Source organism: Sceloporus undulatus, chromosome 3, assembly GCF_019175285.1.
Source record: "Sceloporus undulatus isolate JIND9_A2432 ecotype Alabama chromosome 3, SceUnd_v1.1, whole genome shotgun sequence".
In the NCBI taxonomy this organism is placed as follows: Eukaryota; Metazoa; Chordata; class Lepidosauria; order Squamata; family Phrynosomatidae; genus Sceloporus; species Sceloporus undulatus.
In genome coordinates, this window is record NC_056524.1 from 231,909,947 (window position 1) to 231,935,072 (window position 25,126).

Consider the following 25,126-nt stretch of genomic DNA (forward strand, 5'->3'; position numbering starts at 1 on the left):
ATGTTGAACATTTAGAAAACAAAAATAATGGCCACAGAAGATCTGTTATCTAGGAATTCATCCTAGATACCAAGAAAACTGAAACGGTCAAGGAGTTCCCATATCTTGAACCCAATATAGGCAGGTTACAGACCGCCGCTTTGCGGCAGTCTGCCGCCGCCGCCGCTTGCTCCATGCGGGAGCCGCAGCAGCCACACCGCGCGGCTCCCGCACGGACCGAAAAAGAAGCTCCAAAATGGAGCTTCTTTAAGCGACGCCTCTATGACGTCACGAGGCGCCAGGGGCGGACTCGCGACATCATAGACGCCGCGACACGTGCGGACACACAGCGTCCGATACGTAAATATGGTGGCCGCCGTGTGGAACGGCCGCCGCCATATTGTACGTACAGAATACGTACTAGGGTTAGGGGGGTGCGGAAGCACCGCCCCTTCCTAACCCTAGTACGTATTCATTACGTACTAAATGGCGGTGTGTAACCCGCCAAAGTTTGGAACAGACTCAAGAAATTAAAAGACTAGGATTGGGAAGGGCAGCGATGAAAGAAGTGGACAAGATTCTAAAGTGTAAAGATATCAATCTGAACACCAAAGTGAGGATTGTCCAAGCCATCATATTTCCCATCACCATGTACAGATGTGAGAGGTGGACAGTGAAGAAAGTCAACAGAAAGAAAATAAACTCAGTTTGAGATGTGGTGCTAGAGAAGAGGGCTGAAGATACTCAAACAAATGTGTTCTCAAACAGATCAAAACTTAACTCTCCCTGGAAGAGAGTTGATGCTGTCATATTTTGGCCACATCAAGAGAAGGTATGAATCAATAGAAAAGATTATGATGCTAGGAAAGGTAGAAGCCAGTAGAAAGAGAGGAAGACCACATTCCAGATGGTTAGACTCAATCAGAGGCCACAGGCCTGAGCCCATAGGACCTGAGCAGAGCAGTGGAGGATAGGGGGTCTTGTATAGATGTCGCATCTATAGGGTCACCATAGGCGAAATCGACCTGAGGGCAGTTAACAAGTGTTATATATTAATTTTAACATGTTATATGGTTTTTAACTGGTATATGTTGTATTTTAATCTGTTACTGTTCTCAACCTTGATCCATGGAGAGAGGCAGGTAAGACACAACAACAAGTCATTCTGATCTAAAATGCCTATACAGTCGACCCTTCTTATAAACGGATTTTTTATAGACGGATTCAAGCATACACGGATTGAAAATGTTCCAAAAAAGTATAAATTTACCTTGATTTTCCATTTTTTATAAGGGACACCATTTTGCTATGTCATTATATGTAATGGGACTTGAGCATACACGGATTTTGTTATACACGGGAGATCTTGGAACTAAACCTCAGCGTATAACAAGGGTCCACTGTATTTCACTTTGCCATCAGATCCCTATGCTTCTATCTGTTTTATTCTTTATGTATGCATTAGTTGAATGTATGGTCTCCTTCTTCTCCACTCAGGGCTATCCCTCAAGGCATGCTCTTTTACTCTCTGCTTTATCCTCACAACCACTCTATGAGATCAGTAACTCTAATAGGCCCAGAGTCACTCAGTGAGTTTCATGGTTCAGATGGGACTTGAACCTCAATCTCTCAAGTCCCAGCCTTAACACTGTAACCATAACACTGCATTGGCTGTCTTCTAGCTGAAATGATTCTCAATAGAGAGGGAAACAAATGCTGCAAAGCAGGAAGGACAAAGGAAATAAAATCTTGTCAGCAGGAAAGATGTATTAAATATAAGTCAGGTGATACTCATGTGAGCACTTTAAACAGTTACATTGATGACAGTTTGTTGTTGTTTTTATGAAGGTTTTGTTCAATTGCTGCTGGGACAACATAATGGGTTCCTGCCATCCCTTTTAACAAGCATGTAAACTGCTAGACAAAAACAGATAGTGGAAGGAACAACATTTTGATGACCTTTTGATGTTATGACAATATACACACAAAGTCCAAAGACAAAGCAACTATAGTCAAATTAAACAAGCATAGTCTAACATTCAAGACTTACATCAGGTATAAAATAGATACACGTATGTTTGGTTTATAAACCCAATGTAGGGACCTTAACCAGGCCCAACCAGTTATCTTCCTGATCATTGAAACACTGGATCACTGGATCTGATCACTATTTGGGTTTGTTCATTTTCAGTTACATTTGGTTGCTTCCAGCCTGAGTCATGAATGACTTTCAAAAGGCTTTTGTCTTTACTAATACCCAATATCAAACAACATTTAGAGAAGAAGGTCCTACAATGATCCTATCTAATCATGCCAGATGTGCCATAAAATAATATAGCATGTTGTAGATTCATAGAATCATAGAGTTGGAAGAGAGTGCAAGGGCCATCCAGTCCAACCCCCTGCCATGCAGGAAATTTCAATCAACGTATCCTTGACAGATGGCCATCCAGACTCTGTTTAAAGACCTCTAAGGAAGAAGACTCCACTACATTCCAAGGAAGTGTGTTCCACTGTCGAACAGCCCCTCCTAATGCTGAGGTGGAATTTCTTTTCCTGTAGCTTGCCTCCACTGTTCCAGGTCCTAGTCCCCGGAGCAGCAGAAAACAAGCTTGCTCCCTCCTCAATGTGACATCCCTTCAAAGTATTTAAACAGGGCTATCATATCAACTCTTAACCTTCTCTTCTCCAGGCTAAACATCCCCAGCTCCCTAGGTCGTTCCTCATAGGGCATGGTTTCCAGACCCTTCACCATTTTGGTCACCCTCCTTTGGACACACTCCAGTTTTTCAACATCCTATTTAAATTGTGGTGCCCAGAACTGGACACAGTATTCCAGGTGGGGCCTGACCAGAGCAGAATAGAGTGGCACTAAGACTTCTCTTGATCTAGACACTATACAGTGTGCCTGCATTATACGCGGCTTTCAGAGGAAGGAGCAGCGCGTCCCATAAGGACGAATGTAGAGCGCCCGAGCCCCATTCATTTAAATGGGGCTCAAGCATAGGCGTTTTTGTTTTACACAAGGAAGTCCAGAACGGCTCCCCCACATAAAGAAAGGGCACACTGTACTTCTATTGATGTAGCCTAAAAGATTGGTGAGTGCTAGGACATCATCTTTGGTAGACCCAAAGATATTTAATGCCAATATTGCAACTAGTAAACTACTGTCAGAATTCTGCATCCATGGATTGAGCCATCCATGAGGTGAAAATATTTTTTTAAAATTTCAACAAGCAAACCTTAATTTTGCCATTTTACATTAGGGACACAATTTTACCATATCATAGTATATAATAAGATTTGAACGTCCACTGATTTTGATATTCACAGGAGATCCTTGAATATCCTTGAGATGGACCAACACAAGTAAAAGACTTGGAGATGAGTAGCAGAATATCCAATGATTTTATTTATAATATGCTTAAACCATAGTTAATATCATTTCAGTGCCTTTAGCACCAAAAAATCTTGCATCGCCTCTGACCTCTGATCTAGAAAATGCACTATGTAGTGCTGAATGCTTCCTATGGCATTGTTGTTGTTGTTTTCTTCATGATATTCTTGTGTCAAAAAATCAGGCTGGTATATGTGGCAATTGCAGAACTTGGAAACACTACTTTCCCAACTACACCTCCAAGAATCCTCATCCATTATTGCCACTAGCCATACTGGCTGGGAGAATCTATGAACTGTAGTCTTAAAAAAGCAATTTTTTCAAGTTCTAGGGGGATGCTCAACTTTACCCTTATAACAAACTTTTGAGTTAGATTAAGCTAGATTAAGCTAGGAGGCCATGACTGTCCAAAGTCACCCAATGAATTTCAAGGCCAAGTAAATTCAGGTCCACATCCAACACTTTAGCTGCTATACCAGATACATCACTGTACTGCAACTGTGTAGATTGTAGTTCAAGGAAAGCCAACCTGCCACCATCCCAATATTTTGATCTGTAACTCCCATAATCCCTTACAATTAGCAATACCAGCTGTGATTTATAGGAACTGTAGTTCAAGACATATGAAGGCCATCTGGTTCGCTATGTCTGTTACAGTCAAATACAGTAAAGACAGAGGGCACAATCTAGTCTAAAGTAAGCACTTTAGCTTCCACGTTAAAATCTGTTCAGGAAGTTTGGCAGACACACATATACATAGGGTTGCCATAGCGCCGGACCGGGAAACCGGGGGAAATGTAGGACAAAATTTTCAAATGTAGGACACACAAACATGTGTCCTACATTTAAAAATTATGTCCTACATTTTCCCTCACAATCGCAGCGGGGAGCGGAAGCCAAGCGGCGAGGGAAAGCCTCCACTTAAGGAGGCTTTCCCTCCCCGCCTGGGCCCCGCTGCGATTGGAGGCCAGGATCGGGGCCTCGCCTCGTTTCTGGCCCTCGCAGGGACCAGGAAGGAGGCGAGGAGCCCCCCGGTGAGCGCCGCAGCCTCGCCTCGTTCCTGGCCCCCGTGGAGGCCAGGAAGGAGGCGAGGCACTCGCCGGCGAGCGCCGCGGCCTCGCCTTGTTCCTGGCCCCCGCCGGGAACAGGACGGAGGCGAGAGCCCCCCGGCGAGCGCCGCGGTCTCGCCTCGTTCCTGGCCCCCGTGGAGGGCAGGAAGGAAGCAGGAGCTCGCCGGCGAGCGCCGCGGCTTCGCCTCGTTCCTGGCCCCGCAGGGACCAGGAAGGAGGCGAGCAGGCCAGCAGCGATGGCTGGGGCTTCGCCTCTTTCTTGGCCCCCGCGGAGGCCAGGAAGGGGGAGGAGGCTGCAGGGAGGCGGGGAGGTTGGCGCGGCTGCGCCCAAGAGCGCCGTCTGCAGCCTTCCGCCTCAGGCTCACTGCCCTCTTTTCCTCTAGCAGCGATCATGCCGCTTGTGGAGGAGGAGGGCAGCGAGGCCCCAGGGTTGCCTTGCAACCCCGCTACAACCGGGCTTCTCCCGGTTTTTGGCTGCACCCGTGCCGTGACCGGGCAAGTGCAGCCAAAACCGGGAAAAACCCGGTTGTAACCGGGTTATGGCAACCCTACATGTACAAAGTTTTTGTTTAGGAGCAGCTGGTCAAATGTGGCTTTTCATATGTCACTGACAGCAATGACAAATGCCAGACTTTAGGGCTTGGCCTCTAATCTCCAGATTTTGTGGGTCTTCTCTAAGCAGGAGACAAGGTGCAAGCTTTTCAATTTTGGTGGGCTCAGTTCCAGGCAAGAAGAAAGGTCTATGTGCTATCTTCAGCTCACCCAGCAGAGCACTAATTTGCTATAATTTCCATTTTCTTAAATTCCTAAATAAATTTACATGTAAAAGATAATATTATTATTCACTGGGTGTGTGTGTGCCTCAAAAAAGGCTCTGGTGAGGCATGCAACCCATAGGTTGCACTTTGCCTACCTCAGTCTAATATATTTAGAAGGCAGCAAGAACAGCAGTCTGGGGATTTTTTATTAAAAAAAATCTTTGCATTGTGCTTGCTTAGCTCCATACAAAAGGTGTGTTGTTGATTTAAGGAAGTGACTCACTTCAGCCCTCTGCAGTTTCAATGACACCCTGCCCAGCTGACAATACTGCTCAGCCATCAAGAATCAATACATGGTCCAAGAGGAAGGTTCTAAAGCTGTGAACAAGAGAACAGAGTGTACTTTTCAGTTCTCCCTCATCACATGTGTCACAGTGACATAATTAAGAGGTAGATAACAGGCAGATTAATTAAGTAACAATCATACAACTTAATTTGGACTTGTGTGCCTTGGTGAGATTGCTCATTCATCTACATTAGGCATTGACTTATGGCTCTGAAGCAGAAGCAATGGTATCAGATCACAATATGCTATCTTCAGAGTAGAGGGAAGAGCATACATGACAGAGACGTTTGTTGCCACGGGATACACATAGATCCACTTAGACCAAAACCAACTGCAAGTAGGACTGCAAAGAGCAGAGAGATTTCCCTTTTCTTAAATTTCCTTCCTAAATCAATTTACATGTAAAAGATAATATTATTATTCATTAGGTACAATAAATAAATGGGACTTTATAGAGAGGTAGGTGCCAGCAATACTAGAGTTTCATTATTCCCTACTCCATTAGAAGTTACGTTTGCATTTTCCAGCAGGCTCATATTCAACCACACTCCACTTTTTCATGATTATACCATGCTGATAAATTATTGGGAGAGGATGTGATGAAGCTCTAGGAAATTGGTCAAATTTATATGACTAGTAATAAGGAAATTGCCAGCCTTAGAACATTTGTGACATTCTACCTCTCAGATTATAATAAAAAGTTTGGCTGTGTCCAAACTACACAATTATAGAACTGTGATAACTTTAACTTCCATAACACCAATATACAAAATTCTTGGATTTGACCTTCTTCAGTAATTGCTCCAGGATTCCATTGGTTTCTACTAGTAGCACTGTGTCATCTGCATATCTTAGATTGTTGATATTCCTTCCCCTGACCTTCACACCTCCTGTCTCTGAGTCTAAGCCTGCTCTGCATAAGATATTTTCTGCATGAATAAATAAGATAGATATTATGCAGCCTTATCTAACCCCCTTTTTCTCTTGGTAACCTATCTATTGGGAACCATTTTGTTTATTCAGTTCTAATGGCAACCTCCTGTCCTGAATATAGGCTATGCATCAGGACAATCAAATCTAGTGGGACTCCCATTTCTTTGAGAGCATTCCATAGCTTTTCATGATCTAAATAATCAAAGGTAGTCAATAAAGCACATGCATATTATCTTTTGAAATTCTCTGGTGCACTCTATTATCCATCATATATTTGCTATGTAATCCCCAGTACCTCCTCCTCTACTGAAACTAGTTGCACCTCTGGGATTTCTCACTCCATATATGGTAGGAGTCTTTGCTGCACAATTTTGAGCATGACTTTGCTTGCATGAGAAATTAGTGGAATAGTGCTGTAGTTACTGCAATCTTTTGTTACCTTTTTGGTGTATAGGAATGTACTGTATATTAGTCATTTCTAGTCTGTGGGCCACTGGTTTGTTTACCATACTTTTGGCAGATTTTGGTTAGAAATGAATTTAATGCTGCCTCTGCATATTGTAGCAGTCCTATTAGCATGTCATCTGCTCCTGGTGATTTATTCTTCCCAATTGCTTTGAGTGTGGCTTCCACTTCATTTTCAAAATTTAGGATTCATCTTCATATGTTTCTTCTTCCCATGTCTCATTTATTCTTGCACATTTTTATACAGTTCTATGAATTGTTTCCTTCAGGGTTTTTTTTATTTCATCTTGGTTGTGTATTATGTTTCCCTTCTGATCATAGAGCCTCCCCATCCTTGGTTTAAATTTCTCTTTGAATTCCAAAACATTGTGAAATAGGTCTCTCGTTCTTTCCTTTTTGGTTGTTATCTTCCTTTTCTCTGCATTGATTGTTGTAGTAATTCTCTTTATCCCTGCACACTAAATGTTGGACAGTAACATTCATGATGATCTTATCTTCCTTTACTTTTGCTTCTTATCTTTCTTTAACCGCTTGAAATATTTCATCTGCCATCCATTTAGCCAATTTTAAGGTGACTACAAATGAGAGGACAGACTGACCAATGCAATCAAAAAGAAAAATAATAATAAAAGAATCTCATAAAGGGATAAATATAAAAGAAAAGAAGGAAGAAGGGGAAGGCTAAAGTGCCTACAGTATATAGCTTAAGGACAGGAATACACACATATAGAGAAAGAGAGAGACAGCCTAGTTGGCAGATAGAAGAGAAGAAAGAAGTATTGTACTTAAAGAGTAGGGAGGATGACTGATGGCTTGAAATGTAGGATGGGTAATTGAGCAAGAGAGGAGCACCTTTCAGCTGTAATTTCAAACTATGGATTGTTGTTATGAGAAAGTAATACAAAGGTCCCCAGATGGCAAGGGAAGAAAACTGAAGTGTCCATTTGAAATTAACATTTTTTCTTCTTTTTTGGTGCAGAAAATTATACAGTCGGCCCCTCTTATACACGGATTTGTTATACACGGATTCAAGTATACATGGTTTGAAAATGTTTTTAAAAAGTATAAATTTCAAATACCAAACCTTGGTTTTCCATTTTTTTTTTATAAGAGACGCCATTTTGCTCTGTCATTATATCTAATGGGACTTCAGCATACATGGATTTTGTTATCCACGGGGGATCTTGGAACCAAACCCCAGCGTATAACAAGGGTCCACTGTAGTTTATACAGACTGTAAACAAGCAAACTGAGAACATACTAGGAAACACCATCAAAATGATATTTGTCATCCTGGTTTGCTGCTTAACTATGTTTGCTACAGTGCATCATTTCCTGCAATTGTCTACTGTTTCCTGTTTTGTCTCAGCTGAAAAGAAAAGCTACAAATTTTTTCCCCTTCAGGACCAAGAAGCAGGAGGAAGCACACAAGCCTCAAGTTCACTGCAGTATGTTCTCTAAATGGCAAGACTTGGTCTGTTGTTATCACTGAATTTGAACATTATAAACCAGTATATACACAAGAAGGGCCTTGAGTAATCAAACAATGTGAATCAATAGGTTGCATGAGAAAAACCTCACAAAAATCCTAGGAAACAACTATATAAGTAAGCATTGCTTGGAAGTAACATAGTACAAATAATGATTAAGGATGTGGTGGCTTGCCATATTTTACCCCTCGTCCCTTTATTATTATTTCCTTTACTCATCCTCAAAAAACTCAAACACTGAAAAATCTTCCACAAATTAGTCTAGAATCAAATCAGGAAGTGATGGTGCGGATGATGCACTGTGGGCAGTTGGAGAGGGTACACTGGCAAAAAATGCCCCTGCTCTGTGGCCCACCCTTACCCTAAAAAGAAGGTAGGAAGGGTTTGAACTAGATAGTTCTTAAGGTCTTTTCAACTCTTTGATTCTATGATATGACACTTTCTGGGGTACAACACACATATATCTGTTGATTTGTTCTCCCAAATGGCAGGATTCTCCTTGTGGTAGTTCCCTTCATAAAATTTCGGAGAACCCTCTCTTCACCTCTGACTACAGCTTACTCCATTAAGCAGGGACATCTGATCCTCTGTGTAGCATCACCAGGGGGCTGGAGGGAATGCCATAATAAGAGTAAGGAAATCTCCTTCCATAAGAACAGTTGCATAAACCTATATCTGAATCCAACACATTTATCCACACCAGAGAATGGAAAAGTCTTTTTTTTCTTTTTATTGGGACTCCCAAAATCCCCCACCAACATGGCCACCATGCTGGATGAAAGTTTCTGGGACCTATAGTTTAAAAATATGACTTTCACAAGCTCTGATTTAAATTAAATATTAGGCATGCTTGTAAGCAGGGCCACATCCTTTTCCTTTTTTTCTTTGTCTAGAGTAGTGCAGCTTGGCCATTGTCAAAAAAAAGGAAGACTACACAAGGAAAAGGAATAAAATATTTAAACATAGTGTATAGAGAAAAGAAAAGAAGAGAAGATTCCATTTGATCAGCAGCAACATTTCACACAGAGCCAAGGGATGGGAAGGCTTGAATGCTATCAAGCAGGGACAGGAAGGCAAAAAAGCAGATGCTAAGAAGTCAAAACATAGAAAGCTGAACATAGACTTCAATATATTATGAGTTCTTTTTACCTAAGATTCACATGGATACCTGGACATATAGAACTGAGATAACGAGCTGTTTCATGTGAGAAATGGAATCAGATAACTGAGATTAGAGAGACACACAGAGAAAGGGAGACTTCTATTATGATTATAATATTACCTACAAGAAAACATTGTCTGCTTTTTATTTAGCAGGATTATCTTACACATACTACACATACATACAGTGCTCAAAGTAAGTTCCTATTCTATTATCTCTCCTGCAGTAATTGCATGTACCCTGCAGCTAAGGATCTTGTCTTCTTGTCAATCTAATTTTTTTAAAATAATCAAATGGCACGCATGTAATATGTAAAACTAATTTAATTGCTTAATATTATGTGGTGACTCACAAAACAATCTGATCAGAACATCCTTCCCTGACTGAATTTTATATTAAGACACTCTGCTTACTCAGGAGCAATCTATCTCAAGTTACCAGATTCTATCAGTAAACAGAAAAGGAAGCCATCACTTTTCTGCCTTCGTAACAGGCTCAGCCCAAGACATTCTGCTGTTTGAAGCAAACATCAAGATGGTATCTGTGATATGGAACTTAAGATGTGTTGTGCCATAACATGAGTTTCCATCATTTCAAAGTGTAAAGTCATTCCAGTAAAGTATATGGGATGATTGACATTGATGTATCACTGAAAAAGAGTGTATTATTTGCAGATCGATAAGGCTTATGATGAGGAGTGCAGTTTGAAATAGTGTGGTATGAGTGAAGGCAAAAGAGATTGGAGAGGACAATTGAGCAAACCAAATGAGAAAAATTGTTCAATGAGTTTCAAATACTTAATGTGAAGACTAGCATATGATGAGATATACCGTACTGGCATATGGACCTGCAGTACAGTAGAGTGTTGTTGTCCTGGTATAACCTTTAACCAAATATTTATATGCTGGTAAATGGTGAGGAGTCAGACACTGGTGGCGCAGTGGTTAAATGCCTGTACTGCAGCCATTCACTCAAAACCACAAGGTTGTGAGTTCAAGACCAGCAAAAGGGCCCAAGCTCGACTCAGGCTTGCATCCTTCCGAGGTCGCTAAAATGAGTACCCAGACTGTTGGGGGCAAATTAGCTTACTTGCTAATTAGCTTACTTGCTGTTCACCGCTATGATCTTTGGAATAGCGGTATATAAATAAAACAAATTAATTATTATTATTATAATATACTACACCAGTGGTTCTAGACCCCCCCCCAGGAGGCAGTGATGTCTTCGCAGGGGGTTGGTGATGACCTGTAGCTGCTCAACCACCTCCACCCCACAGTGGAGCAGCCACATAGGAGGAGCCGAGGCAAAGACTGGCTGGCTGCCTCTGCGTGTTGCCATTCAGTCCACACCAGCTGCAAAATGGTAGGAAGAAACAGAAGAAAAGTCATGCTAAAGAAGGGGCAGTAGGGACTGCTCCAAAACCATTATGCTCCCTTCTTTAATGCAAGTATGGTAAGAACACGGGTGATATGATAAAGCACCAAGAGAAGGAAATGGCTGCTCAGGAGGAATGCTGCTGAGTGGTTGCCTCACTCTGCCTAACTGTAGGATTACCCTTGCCTCTTTGACCAACTATTGTTTGAAGCAGAATGCTGGTCTCGGTGGAGTTTCAACCTGACCCAACAAGAAAATTATTATACTGTTTGAAGTATCATACTGAGACATGAAAAACTTTAGCCAACAATCCAGTTCTGAATGTCCTTCCTTGGATTAGACATAGATTCCACTGAGTTCATGATACTCCAGGTCTAAGTCTAAATACAATCCAGATCTAAATCTCAGGGCAAGCATAACAACTGAGAAATGTAGACAGTCTTGAAAATCTTGGGTAAAACAAAGGGCATGCTTAACTTTCCATCCACTTTTGTTTGCAGTTCAAGAGATTAATTTCTTTGGGGCTAAAGCAGAGCTGCTACTGAAACCCACAAAAGAAGAGGGTTGAGAAAGTTAAAATGAGTAGGGCATAACCCCTTTCTCTGTAACACAGTTGTTCATACACATGGACAGATCTCTGCAACAAGTGAGTTTGAAAATTTTAACTTTGTGCCTATGTGATTTTGATGGGTGATCCCACAACATGCTGGAGAAGAGTTTTAACTGTTCCCACCCCATCCCGTGTGCTGTAGGCTCGAGAAAAATCTTAAATTGTCTTTAAAAGCTCTCCTCCCATTTTAGCATTACTGGAGTACAAGGAATCAGCTCATAAGCCCTGTCTACATCCATCCCATACACCCTGGTTCCTCATTACTGCACTAAAATCCCAAACTACTAAAAAGACCTGCAACATTTCTGAAAAATGCCTTTTCGACTTATTTTTAACATATTGTTGGATTCTTTATCCATAGGGAGCTGGGGATGTTTAGCCTGGAGAAGAGAAGGTTAAGAGGTGATATGATAGCCCTGTTTAAATATTTGAAAGGATGTCATATTGAGGAGGGAGCAAGCTTGTTTTCTGCTGATCCAGAGAACAGGACCCGGAACAATGGATGCAAGCTACAGGAAAAGAGATTCCACCTCAACATTAGGAAGAGCTTCCTGACAGTAAGGGCTGTTCGACAGTGGAACACACTCCCTTGGAGTGTAGTGGAGTCTCCTTCCTTGGAGGTCTTTAAGCAGAGGCTAGATGGCCATCTGTCAGGGATGCTTTGATTGGATTTCCTGCATGGCAGGGGGTTGGACTGGATGGCCCGTGCGGTCTCTTCCAACTCTATGATTCTATGAGATTCAATAATCCAAGACTAGAAAATATTCTCTCCCTCCCTCTCTTCCCCCCCCCCCCCGTCTATATATTCTAAAGAGCAAACCTTAATTTTCCTTTTTATATCAGGGACCCCATTTTACTATGCCATTGAATTTAATGAGAGGATACATGGATTTTGGTATCCATAGGGGGTCCTGGAACCAATCCCCAGCAGATACCATGGGCCCACTGCATATAATTTTATTTGCACATTGCCCCAACCTCTGGCCTTCATATTTTGTGGACAACTCCCAGAAGCCTCAATCAGCATGGCTAGTGGTACTTATCTAGTCTTTATCTAGTGGTATTAGTTATCAGTGATATTTATCTAGTATTTATCTAGACTGTGGTAGTTATCTAGATGGTAACTGCTTTTTGACAATGGAATAGGCTGCCTTGCTATCATAGTAGAATATCCTTCATTGGAGGTCTTTAAAAACAGTTTGTTGTTTCTCAGGAGTGCTTTAGTTGTATATTCATACATGGCAGAGAGTAGAACTAAATACACTGTATAGCCCTTGAGGTCCCTTCCAATTACTTCCCCCTTGCTCTCAAACTCTCCTTGGCTCTGCAACCTTTTAGAATGAACAAATGTGTGTGTGTGGGGGGGGGGGGGGGGGGGGGGGAGTTGGCAAATATTGCCAGACTGCTACTTTTAAAAAAGGAAATATGTGGAATCCACCCACTTTTCCAATGTGTATTTGATAAGGCTATTCAGGAACACCACTGATTGAATGTACTGTACTATTTAAACTATACAAAAGCAAAGTCAAGGGAACAGGAGGTGCAAATTAAAATTTTACAATAACAAAAATGAAACTCAAAGAGGTAAAAATCCACCTGTGCAATTCCTGCCCTTGAGCCAACAAGTGAAATGTAGGCTAGTAAAAAAAATCTATCAAGAGCAGCACAAAACAGAGTTTGATCAACAATGTTGACAGGCTTCCTGATCATTTTGTCACCTCATGCGTTGCTCAATATATGTGTTCTTCTATCTACACAGCCTTGAACCTTTCCACACCGATGGTACCAATGCATCGGTCCCTATCCCCTCCCCTCCCCCATTTCAACATCAGCAAGTAAATGAGACAATCAGATCTACAAACTCCCTAAAGGTTACTCTCCATGATATAAATCCAGGCCACAAGGACAAGTTGAAATTGAGACAGAATAGAGAAGTGCATGCAAATCAGAACACTGCAGATGTCAGAAACTCATGAGAAAAACCACACACAGTTTCAGAAATACCTGAAGAGATTTCCCCCTCCCCCTTAGGATCATGCACTGAATAAAGTATCCTAATTCTGTGACCCTCCAGATGAGGTGATATGATAGCCCTGTTTAAATACTTGAAGGGATGTCATATTGAGGAGGGAGCAAGCTTGTTTTCTGCTGCTCCAGAGACTAGGACCTGGAGCAATGGATGCAAGCTGCAGGAAAAGAGATTCCACGTTGACATTTGGAGGAACTTCCTGACAGTAAGGGCTGTTCGACAGTGGAACACTCCTTAGAGGTCTTCAAACAGAGGTTGGATGGCCATCTGTCGGGGATGCTTTGATTGTGATTTCCTGCATGGCAGGGGGTTGGACTGGATGGCCCTTGTGGTCTCTTCCAACTCTACGATTCTATGATTCTATGATGGACTACAGTCCCCATCCTCTTAACCATATGCTGGATTACAGTCCTCATCCCCTTAACCATAGGGTGGTGAGAACTGTAGTCAAACACATCTAGAGGCCAATTGATTGGGAAAGGCTGGGCTAAACCCTGACAGTGAAATAAAAGCTGCCCACCAAATGCCACCTGACACTTTATTGTTGTGTGCCTCCAAATTTTCTCCAACTAAGGTGACCCTATCACAGGGGTTTCTTGGCAAGGTTTGTTCAGAGGGAGTTTGCCTTTGCCTTCCTCTGAGGCTGAAAGAGTGTGGCTTGCCAAGTTCACTCAGTGGATTTCCATAGCCAAATGCCCAAACCACTATACCAGGCTCACATCTGACACACTCTCTCTATGTGCCTTCAAGTCAGCAATCGACCTATAGTGACTGCATGAGGCTCACAGGGTTTTCTTAGGCAAGGAATACTCAGAGGTAGTTTGGACAGGTCCTTCCTCTGAAATAAAGCCTATAGCACCTGGTATTTGTTAGTGGTCTCCCATCCAAGTCCTAACCAAGGCTGACCCTACTTAGCTTCCAAGATCAGATTGGTTTTTATATCTTTAGGGTATTTACATCCCAACCTGACACTAGAGGAGTTTTATTGCAGCAAATTTCTACCCTCCCTCTGGCACCTTCCAGATGCAGTACAGTACATTCTATGATTTTAGGAATGGATGGAAATGAAATAAAGATTCACTCTAGGTTTTAGCTGGAGATAAGAAGGTGAACCATGATAGTAGAGTGGTTTGAGCATTGGACTATGGCTCTGGAGAACAAGGGTTCAAATCCAAGCTTGGCCTTGTAAACCCACTGGATGACCCTGGTCAAGCCACACACTCTCAGCCTCAGAGAAAGGCAATGGCCAAACCCCTCTGAAGAAACTTGGCAAGAAAACTGCAGTAGTCTGCCTTTTTGTTGCTGTGTGCCTTCAAGTCATTCCCAGCTTATGAGAACCCTAAGGAGAACTTATCATGGGTTTTTTTTAGCAAGATTTGTTCAGAGGAGGTTTGCCTTTCCCTGAGGCTGAGAACATATAACTTACTATCTGACCAACATTTCCAATTGTTGTTTTTTTTCCTCCTGTTTGGTTTGTAACATCTTGCCTGATGAAGAAGCCCATGGAGCTTTGAAAGTTTGCAACAAGTATATTGTGCTTTTCAATTGGCAAATAAAATGTATCACTGATGGATTTTTGTTTCCAAAGTCACCCAGTGCATTTCATGGCTGAGCAGGGAATTGAATCCTAGTCTCCAGAGTCTAATACGTACTTAAACCATTATGCCATGCTGACTCTCACATTCGCCTTAGGCTCACCATAAATCAGAAATGACTTGAAGGTATGCAACAACAAGGGGAAAATCCTGTTTTATGGTTGTTACCTTTTCCCTTGTTCCTCCTACATTTTCACACCTGAAAGAAACATGTACATTCACAAGGTATGGCTTATGAATATCACTGTCCATTGTGGGAAAGGGGCACTGTCCCTGTTAAACGTCTGTCTGTCACAAAGCAGTTCAGGACACATGGCTGTCCACTTCTTCTTGAACCATACTTTCCCCTTCCTGACCTCTCTGAACCCACCTTTGGCTTTCAAGCACCCCAAGGTTTTATTTCTTTCCAAGTGTTAAGAAAATTTTAATCAAGGTATTTTGCTGCTTGGTCCTTCAGATGTTCTTGTTGAAGCCCATGCTTCTTTTCCTCTAAGAAAAGTGCTGGCCAATACAGGGTGCACAGTTGTCCTAACTTCAAAGGAGGATAAGGCACTACAAAATGGAGGACATTCAAGAAAAACAGAGGATATGACCCAATAAAAGCTAAATACATTCATAGAAATATAAATTCATGCTTCTTAGCCATGCTCAAAATGGAGGAAGTTTTGGAATTCCTCCTGGACAGAAGCCTGAAAGATATCACAGGTCCTGGAAAAAGGAGGATCTCTGGTAAACTGAGCAAAAAACACTCATATCGAAATGTCAATCCATGCTTCTCAGCCATGCTCAAAATGGAGGACATTTGGGAATTCCTCCTGGACAGAAGGCTGAAATGTAGGACATGCATTAAATGCTAGGAATTCAGGAAAACTAAAGGAAAGTTCTTATATGCATAACTTTATTAGTTTAGGTTTGTTTTGTTTTAATTTTTGTATGTATTCGATGTTGATATATGTCTTGTTGGTTTATTGTATAGAAGCGGTGTTCTTTTTTAGATATGTAAACTATGTTTTAGAGAGCCAGTGTGGCATAGTGCTCAGAGTGTTGGACTACAACTCTGGAGACCTGGGTTTGAATTCTGGCTTGGCCATGAAAACCCACTGGGTGACCCTAGGCAAGTCATACTTTCTCAGCCTCAGAGAATGGCAAGGGCAAACCATCTCTGAATAAACTTGCCAAGAAAACCCCATGATGGATTTACCTTATAATACTTTTGAGGTAACATGGGTGGGGTACAGACCGCCGCTTTGCGGCGGTCTGCCGCCGCCGCCAGTAGGTCCGCGGGGGAGTCGGAGCCTTCATACGGCCCGACTCCCGCGCGGACCGAAAAAGAAGCTCCAAAATGGAGCTTCTTTTTCCGTCGCGTTTGCGACGTAGCGAGGCGCCAGGGGCGCGCTCGCTACGTCACAAGTGGCGCGACGCGTACGGACGCTCAGCGTCTGATACGCAAAGATGGCGCCGGCCATGTAGAAGGGCCGGTGCCATCTTGTACGGACGGAGTCCGTACTAGGCCCAGGGGCGTCTATAAGAGACGCCCCTTTTTTAAAATGGGACGTCCGGAGGACGTCCCAAATGGCAGTGCAGAAAGCACCCTGGTTCCCATTTATTTCCTATGTAAATCAAATTAATGAGGAAAGAAGTCATACTCCAATGACCTATGGTTCCGTTTGGAAAGGACTAATCCAATAGAACAAACAATTGCAGGGAACAAGATCAGGATAACAAAACTCATGCCCTATGTTCTATGTAAGCATTTGTCAATGTTTTTGTGCTGTTGATCTACATTTGCCATGCTAATTTCTGTGTTCTTTTTTAAATGAATAAGTTTTATTTTAAAAAAAGAAAGATAGGTTTACCTTAGGGTCGCCATATGTCGGAAATGACTTCAAGGCAAACCTAGTGTAGACCTTTCTTGCCACGTTTCTTCAAAGTGAAGTTGAAGGCTTTCATGGCCGGCATCCATAGGTTTTTGTGGGTTTTTCAGGCTATGTGGCCATAGAAGAGTTTATGCCTGACGTTTCACCAATATTTCTTGAAAGGAGTTTTGCCATTGCTACCCTCTAAGGCTGAGAAAGTGTGACTTCAGAGTCTACAGAGAGGTTTGGCCATTGCCATTACAACAAGCTATGTTGTAAAATAAAGAAGTAAAATGAAATGTAGGACAGGTCCTGGAAAAGGAGGGCGTTGGGTCCCCCTGGGGCCACTATCCAGGTGCTCTAGTGATGCCTTGGAAGAGAAGAAAGTTGTTTCAAAAAATAAATTAAATCTTGGATGAGGTGCCACTCAGTTCCTGAGGCCCAGATGCTCTCTCCCTTGTCTTTCTTGGCAACTGGTAGAGCAAGGTATGGGGCAGATAAGTGCGGGAACCCCCTTCTCTCCCCACTTTGTGGATCTCTTTGGCCAAATGGGGTTCAGGGGTCTGGCCAGTTTGGGGGAGAGTCTGAGAGGGATCAAGATCCTCACTGGGAAGAATCCAGGAGGGAAAAGAAGTGCCTTGGCCAGATCAAGCCAAGAAAAGCAAAAGAGAAAAGACCCCCCCAAACACCCACCCTCTCCCTTCCCACAACTTTTGTATGTGTTACTGTGTGCCTTCTAGTCGTTTCTGAATTGTAGAGACCCTATTTTTTTTGGGGGGGGGGTACTTGACAATATTTGCTCAAGGGAGAAGGGGGGTGTTGCCCATGCCTTCCTTCGAGGCTGAGAGAGTGTGACTCTCCCAAGGTCACCCATGATTCAAACCCTGCTGCCTTAGTATCTGATGCTCAAACCACGACACCACACAAAGCAACTCCATCAAAGTTTCTCTCCCCCCCCCCTTCATGGCCAGATTTGTTCAGGAGTTTTTGCCCTTGCCACCCTCCCGAGGCTGAGAGAATGTGACTTTGCCCAGGGTCAGCCACCGGCTGGGACAGAATTGGAACCCTGTTCTCCAGCGTCCAAGTCAAACCCAAGCATGCCCCCCCTGGCAGTTTCTTCCAAGTGGTGTGTGTGTGTGTGTGTGTTTGCCCTTGCCACCCCCCTGAGGCTGAGAGAGTGTGGCTTCCTCAGGGTCTGCTAGGACAGAACTCGATCCCTGCTCTCAAGCCACCTCAAACATTCAAGGGCACCCTGTTCTCATGTTGGTTTGTTTTTCCCTGGGCAACAGACTTGTTCAGAGAGAGGGTGGGTGGGTTGCCCTTGCCTTCCCCTGAGGCTGAGAGAGTGTGCCTTGTCAGCCTTCTCCCCCTCCCTCCCAAAGTCCTCCCTTCCAAAGGCAAAGCCCAGTCCTGCCTCACCTGCATCCGGCAGGTGCTGCCTTCCTCCCTCCCTCCCTGGCCCCCTCTTGCCCTGACGACGCAGGGGCCCCTCCCCAGACTTACCATGGCTGCGGCCAGGGACCCTCTGGGCCCGGGGAGGCCCCAGCTCTCCTCCTCACCTGGGTCTCCTGCTGCTGCTGCTCCCCCTCCAGCCCCAGGTGAGCTCCCTCCCAGCCTCCTTTCCCGTCATGCTCTCACACGGAAAGGCCTAACTCCTCCTCTCCCCTGGGGCCTGGCTGCCTGCATCCGCACTGCAGGGCTAATCCGGCTTGATACCGCTTGAACTGCCCTGGCTCAAGGCTTGGCAAGTCTGGGAAGGGAAATAAAGAATGGCATGTCTAAAGAAATCTATGCTGGTCCTCCAAAATGGTTTTTCTGTCCATTCTAGTCTGTGTTTCATTATATCTAACAACTGTCTTCCCTGGCTGTGGTTTTATGTTCGTTGCTGCCTGGGAGGTCATTTTATTGACTGCATTTTACGTTTAATCATGTATTGCATAGATTTATTGTAACATATCGGACTTTATTTTTATTGAATTTGTCATGATTTCTTTCCAGCATTCTAACAGAAGTAGTTTCCAATACACTGGAATACACATTAAATAAACTGTAATATTAATATATATAATATTATAGTATGAAAATGCCAATCAAAACAATAAAATATACAATTTATTAAAAATATAAATGGCAATTAACATTCAAATGCCCAGCAGATTCAGTTTTTAATCTCTGGCCATAACAGGCTCTGAGTCGCTAAAGGCCTGCCTTGATAGAAGTGGTTTTATCTGCTGAGAGGAGGACAGCAAGGAATGGGCCTAGCCTTATTCAGGAACAGTTTGCGCCTGTCTTTCTGATAATATGGAGCCAGTGATACAGAGCTTTATAAATAGCAGCTTGAATTGTGCCCCAAATGGCAAGGAAGCCAGTGAAGTTGCTGTTGTTCTCTTCAAGCCATTTCTGAGTTATGGCTGCCCTACAGTGAAACCATCAAAGTTTTTTTTCTACAAGATTTGTTCAGGGCTGCTGGGGGGGGGGGTCCCCAGGGTGACCAGGCGTCCCCCTTTTCTATGGCCTACATTTAAAGCTTCTGTCTAAGAGAAATGCCCAAACTTCCTTCATTTTGAGCAGGATTAAGAAGCATGAATTTAATATTTTTATGAGCGGTTTTAGCTTTTATTTGGTCATATTTTATTTGGTTCATTTTTTCTTGCATGTCCTACATTTTGTTATTTATTATTATTATTATTATTATTTTCTTATATCCCCCCTTTCTTCCAATATAGGGACTCAGGTGGCAATTTTCTGGTGCCTTGGCCTCCTTTGTGGCGAGAACATCTGGTCACCCTGGGGTTTCCCACTGCCTTTCTCTGGGGCTGAGAGAGTGTGATTTGCCCAAGGCCACCCAGTGGGTTTCCAGGGCCAAGCAGGGATTCAAAGTTCAGTGTACCAGAGTCCTAGTCTGGCTCTTGGAGAGGCTGTAAAAGGAAAGTTACGTGTTTTCTGTAACCAGCCCTTGTCAATAGTCTGGCCACAGCATTTTGGACCAGCTACAGTTTCTGAACACTTTTTCAAGGGAGTGTTTTATACAGTCTATTATGTATTCAACTGAGTCATGTGTCATAATGGCCATATCAAACATCCGGCACAAATGGCATACAAGCTTTAATTGTGCTCCCATCCAAAAATACGTTCAAACCATGCAACTGCCTTTTCTAGGAAGAATAACAATATCCCTCACATTTATTGTGTGCCTTCAAGTCATTTCCTACTCATGGTGAGCCAATGGTGAACCCATTATGGGGCTTGCTTGCTTTGGGAATTACAACTGACCATTGCATCCACAAGAAACAAACTGATCTAGCTTGTGTCCAAAATATCCAAATCATTCCCTATTTAGATTTCGCTCAAGGATTGTCTGAGCCTGCTTTACAGTGAGATTTTATCTGAAGGCTCTGTGCTTCAATCTACCTTTATATGATACTAGATAGGCAGGTACCTGAGATAGAGTCTTTTTAGTGGTGGCACCATGATTGCCTTTATGTATGATTTTGTTCTACCATTCTCCTATTACTATTCTTTTAACCTATTGTTTATACATTCTTTGCTCTGTTTTTATTATCTGGCATTACATTCTTTCTTCCACACCTATAATCTATCTTGTGAAAAGAAGGATGATAATTGCATTTTCTCATTTATTCACTTCCTGTAACATGCAAAGCCACTCAAGACAATGTAGATGAGTTCCCTTGTTCCTGTTACTTATGACTTAATATGGGGCAGTGAGAATGAAAGAAATAATTATGGGCCACATAACATAATCTGGAAATGTGCTCACAGACTAGACATCATATAGCTATCCCACATGACTACATTTGACCTTTACCAATTAGGCATGTATTATTTGCTAGTTTTTGCTGTCATATGCTGAATTTGCAAAAGGCTAACATTATGAGAGCAAGATACTGAGCGGTCTTTGAAGTATGCTGTTAGGTTACTATGCTAAGATAGTTTCAAAACTCTGTACATGAAAGCAAAGTTGGCAAATCCATTTTTCAAGTAAGGAAGATGAGGAAGTTTTAAAAATAAAAAAAACCCCTCAGCAACCAGTAAGTATAACCTACTGCCTAGTAAACACCATCACTGAGTTTAGCTTGGTATTCCCAATATAGTACTATATAAACATAGAGTGTTACACACGTGACTTAGAGTAGTGGTTCTCAAACTCTGGAATGGGGCCCCCAGAGAGGGACAAGAGTTGCTCAAGGGGGGCATGAGGCTTGGAGGTCCTGATTCCTGCTCCTACTCTGCTTCCCAAACCTTTTCTGTCCTGGAGGGGAGGAAAAAAGTAAAGAGGGCACTTGGAATCTCTGCCCAAGAAAGGAGAAGGAGAGCTATTTCCTTATAAAATGTAAACAAAAGAATATACAGTCGCCCCTCCGTTTTCAACAGGATCCGTTCCGAACCCCCCGCAAAAATGAAAAATCACCAATATTCAAGTCCCATTGGCTTGAATGGCAGCACGTGCCCAGGGGACACCCATGTGCTTGTGCCCTGCTTTATCTCCCACTGTTTGCTGCCCAATAATAGGCGAGGGACGTGGATTCCAAGTCCATGAAAACAGGGCCCTCCACATTCACTGGGGTTAGGGCACAGATTCCCTTGTGAAAGTGAAAAAAACACAAATTTTAAAAAAAATTGAAACGTGAGAGAACACAACTACTTTACTTTATGTTACACTACACCCCAAATGATCTCCAAAGTAGCAGTTTGATACATAACCATTTAATCCCCCTCAAACTTAAAAAAGTAGATCAGGCAGTAACTTCTGATCATTCTAGTTTGCCAAAAATGGTGTGGTCTGTCCATAGCGGTGGAAATTGTTCCCTGTCACAGCTGCCCACCAGTGGCCTCAATCCTGTGTCATGCTTGTTGGTATTATTAAGTTATCTGATACAATTGCTAATTGGCAATTTCACTGGGGCCACCTCAAGTGAAAAATGATGTCCATCTTCAAGGACTGACAATTTCTTGAGTGAAAAATGAGGGTGAGAAGTTCCTCAAATACACTGCTTCAGTATAGCACTGCATTTTTGAAAAATAGTTTTGTGAGAAAGTTGAAAGGAATACCACAAAGAACATAAATTATCTGGGGCAGAATCTGAGAGAAGGTCAACATACTTAAAATGACTGTTTTGCCCCAGATACTTTGTGTTCTTTGTGACATTCCTTTATTTATTCCACAAAACTGTTTTCAAAAATATGTTATTTTTAGTCACTGCATTTGGGGGACTTCTCAACCCCATTTTTTCACTCAAGAAATTGCCAGTCCTTGGAGGTGGACAAAACTTTTCAATTCTTATAAGACATATATCTTTTTGTTAAAAGAAATGATACACTTCTCTTTTGTCAAGTGCCCATGTGTGCGTAATTGTTGAACAAAGCTACTTAGCATCCCGCTCTAGGAGAATGTCACAAGGAATTGTGTATAAAAAAGAAAAAGGTGTACCTCTACCTCTGATTTCAGCAGCTAGAAAGGCTTGGCATTTAGTCTCTTGTCAAGTACTATCTCATATTAAATTATATTTATAGAGTAACTCAGAATTAGAAATAGATGTTATATTACTATTAATTGGAGATGTGGATTGAATTTAGGATATGCTAAACCAGCTAATGGGTTGGGAGATTTTTCCACCAGTTGCAGTATTGCACCTTAAATATTATTTATTTATATAAAATAAAAAATATTAATTCTGAATAGTAATTAAGTGCAATTACATCATCTTTAAAGTTTTTTTTCTTTTTTTAGCCACCAGCTTTGAGAGTTTCAGTATCTCCTATATCATTGGTAGATTTTTTTAAAAATATAGAAATCTACCATAATTGCTTATATATGCTGTTTGGAAGGTGGTAAATTGGATATTTGAGGTAAGTGAAATGATGAATGAGAAGGTCTAGTACAATAGCCTCTATATGCACTGTTTCTTTCAATGCAATTCTGAGATTGATTTAGCAAAAACTGGTATCTGGGGGCATGCTGAACACAACACTTTTAAAGGAAGAAATGGCCAAATATTGGCTATGTAATCTACAGTAATTAATACCTTTCTGAGTTATATGATTTAATCATGTCTTTCTGCTTGGAAATGAAGATTCTTATTCATTTTGACTCAGGAAATCCTTGACATTTGACGTATTTATGAATTGGTGTATCACATTCCTAGAATGTGAAATCTAACAAAGGTGTAAGATAAGTTATCTGAGCCCTAATAGTTGCAGAGACTTATATTTCAAGGTTAGAATGGTCCACAGCCAAATGTTTTCCACTCCGGTATTACATGGTTGTACACATGAAAGGTCATCCACATACATCTGTGAAACACAGCATAACTAATGGATAGTTTAACAATAGCTTTTTAGAAGGGGTAGGGCAATACTGCTATATGAAGAAAATATGAACCAAGTCCTCTGTAAACATACAGCTTAAGACAAATATTTTAAAATGCATTTTAAAATTTCATTCTTTTTAGATAGATTTGGGAGGTGAGAAGAATCAGTCAGGCATGTTGCCTGGAAAATTATACCATCCACTTCAAGGCAAGCAAATTAATACCCCAGTGCCAGGTATTCATAAAGAAGCAGGAGAATTAGAAATATGAAACAGGAAACTCATGAAGCAATGCAGCATTCTTTTGAGAAACAGGAAAGTCCAGCCTCAGCAGGTTTAGAGTAAGTTCTTTATCCATTTCTGGCCTTTTCAAGAACACAGACTAGTGTGAGTAATACTCTCTTGGCAGGAAAAAATGGGCAGGGTAAAATCAACATTCTCAGCAGAGAAAATGAAGCATAATTTCTAGAAGTGTCTCTTCCACTTCTTTTTCTCTTGTGGTCTAGCTGTTCTGTACATGTTATATTTTATTCTCATTCTTCTGTTCTTATAGCAGAATCCTATGGATATATAACCAAGTTCAATGAGATATACAGTCAGCCCTCTGTATCCACAAATTCTTTATTCCCCGATTCAACCATCCATAGCATGAAAATATTAAAATATATATACACATTTTAAAAAACAAACCTTGATTTTGTCATTTTATATAAGGGACACCATTTTTACTATGTCATTGTATTTAATGGGAGTTAAACACTCACAGATTTTGAGACACACAGGGATCTTGGAAACAAACTCCAGTGGATATCAAGGGCCCATTCTACATACAATATACAACCATACCTCAGTTAACAAAGCCTTTGACAGTGATACTTTTTATGAAAGCTTTTTACTCTTGATCCGTCCTCCTTTTCCTCCTCATGTTCTGTCTCCCTGAGTGTTTGTTAGCAACAGTGGCATTGGAAAGATGGTGAAGAAGGGCAGGAGGAATACAGAATTTTGGTGCCAGGTTGCAGTAGCATCTCTGCAGTACGCAATACAACAAATAAAGCTTCAGATGAGGAAGAACAGGTTTCTACCCTAGCTGATTTTACTGTAGCCATGTGTACCTGCCTACAACATGCAACAGGTTAACAGTGGCTGCTTCCAGAATCCCTTAACATGTTTAAATACCAAAATAGAGAAAAGGGCAAAGCAGATAGGCCTGCCTCACCAGTTCCCCACAGCACATTAAAAATGCCCTTAGTGTGTGTTTGACCATCAAAACAGAACTAATTAAGAGGTGTGTGGTGAAAGACAAATTATCCCTGAATACAGTTTGGAAGGAGCTATCAAGTGGTCTCTTGGAAGTTCAAAATAGTTTTGTTTACTTATGGAAAGCTTACAGGTCTGATTGTTTCATTTTACACATGCATACTGTTTTAAGTTTTCTGAAACATGTTGAACTGCTTTTCTGTGGTGTAGGAACCTATTCATTTTATTTTCATGTTATTTCTGACACTTGTATCATTTTTGTTTTTTGTTTTTGTTAAGGAAGCAATGCTTAGGAATACATATACTTTATTAACTGAGGTATACTTGCAATGCAGCATTAGGGGAATGGATGAAAGGGGAGCTCAACCACCACTTCAAAAACTTAGCTGCTTGTCAGCTAGGTAAGTGGTACATTTTCTTGTTTTGTTTGACATTTCCCCATCCCAACAGGTTTAAATGGGGGGTAAGAATTAATTA

General features: G+C 41.9%; 1 protein-coding gene across 2 annotated transcripts in view; it reads right to left on the reverse strand.

Moving 5' to 3' along the window:
* The window catches only part of AP1S3 (adaptor related protein complex 1 subunit sigma 3), a 44,408-nt gene extending 25,688 nt beyond the window's left edge, over positions 1-18,720 (reverse strand). The window contains exon 1 of one of the 2 annotated variants that reach the window (XM_042459612.1): positions 18,568-18,720. In XM_042459612.1, coding sequence (XP_042315546.1) covers positions 18,568-18,570 — 3 coding nt within the window. In that variant the 5' untranslated portion in view covers positions 18,571-18,720. Of the gene's footprint in view, positions 1-5,487; positions 5,560-18,567 lie in introns of those variants that run through there. The other variant, XM_042459610.1, reaches the window with a different exon arrangement.
* Between the last annotated feature and the right edge of the window lie 6,406 nt (positions 18,721-25,126).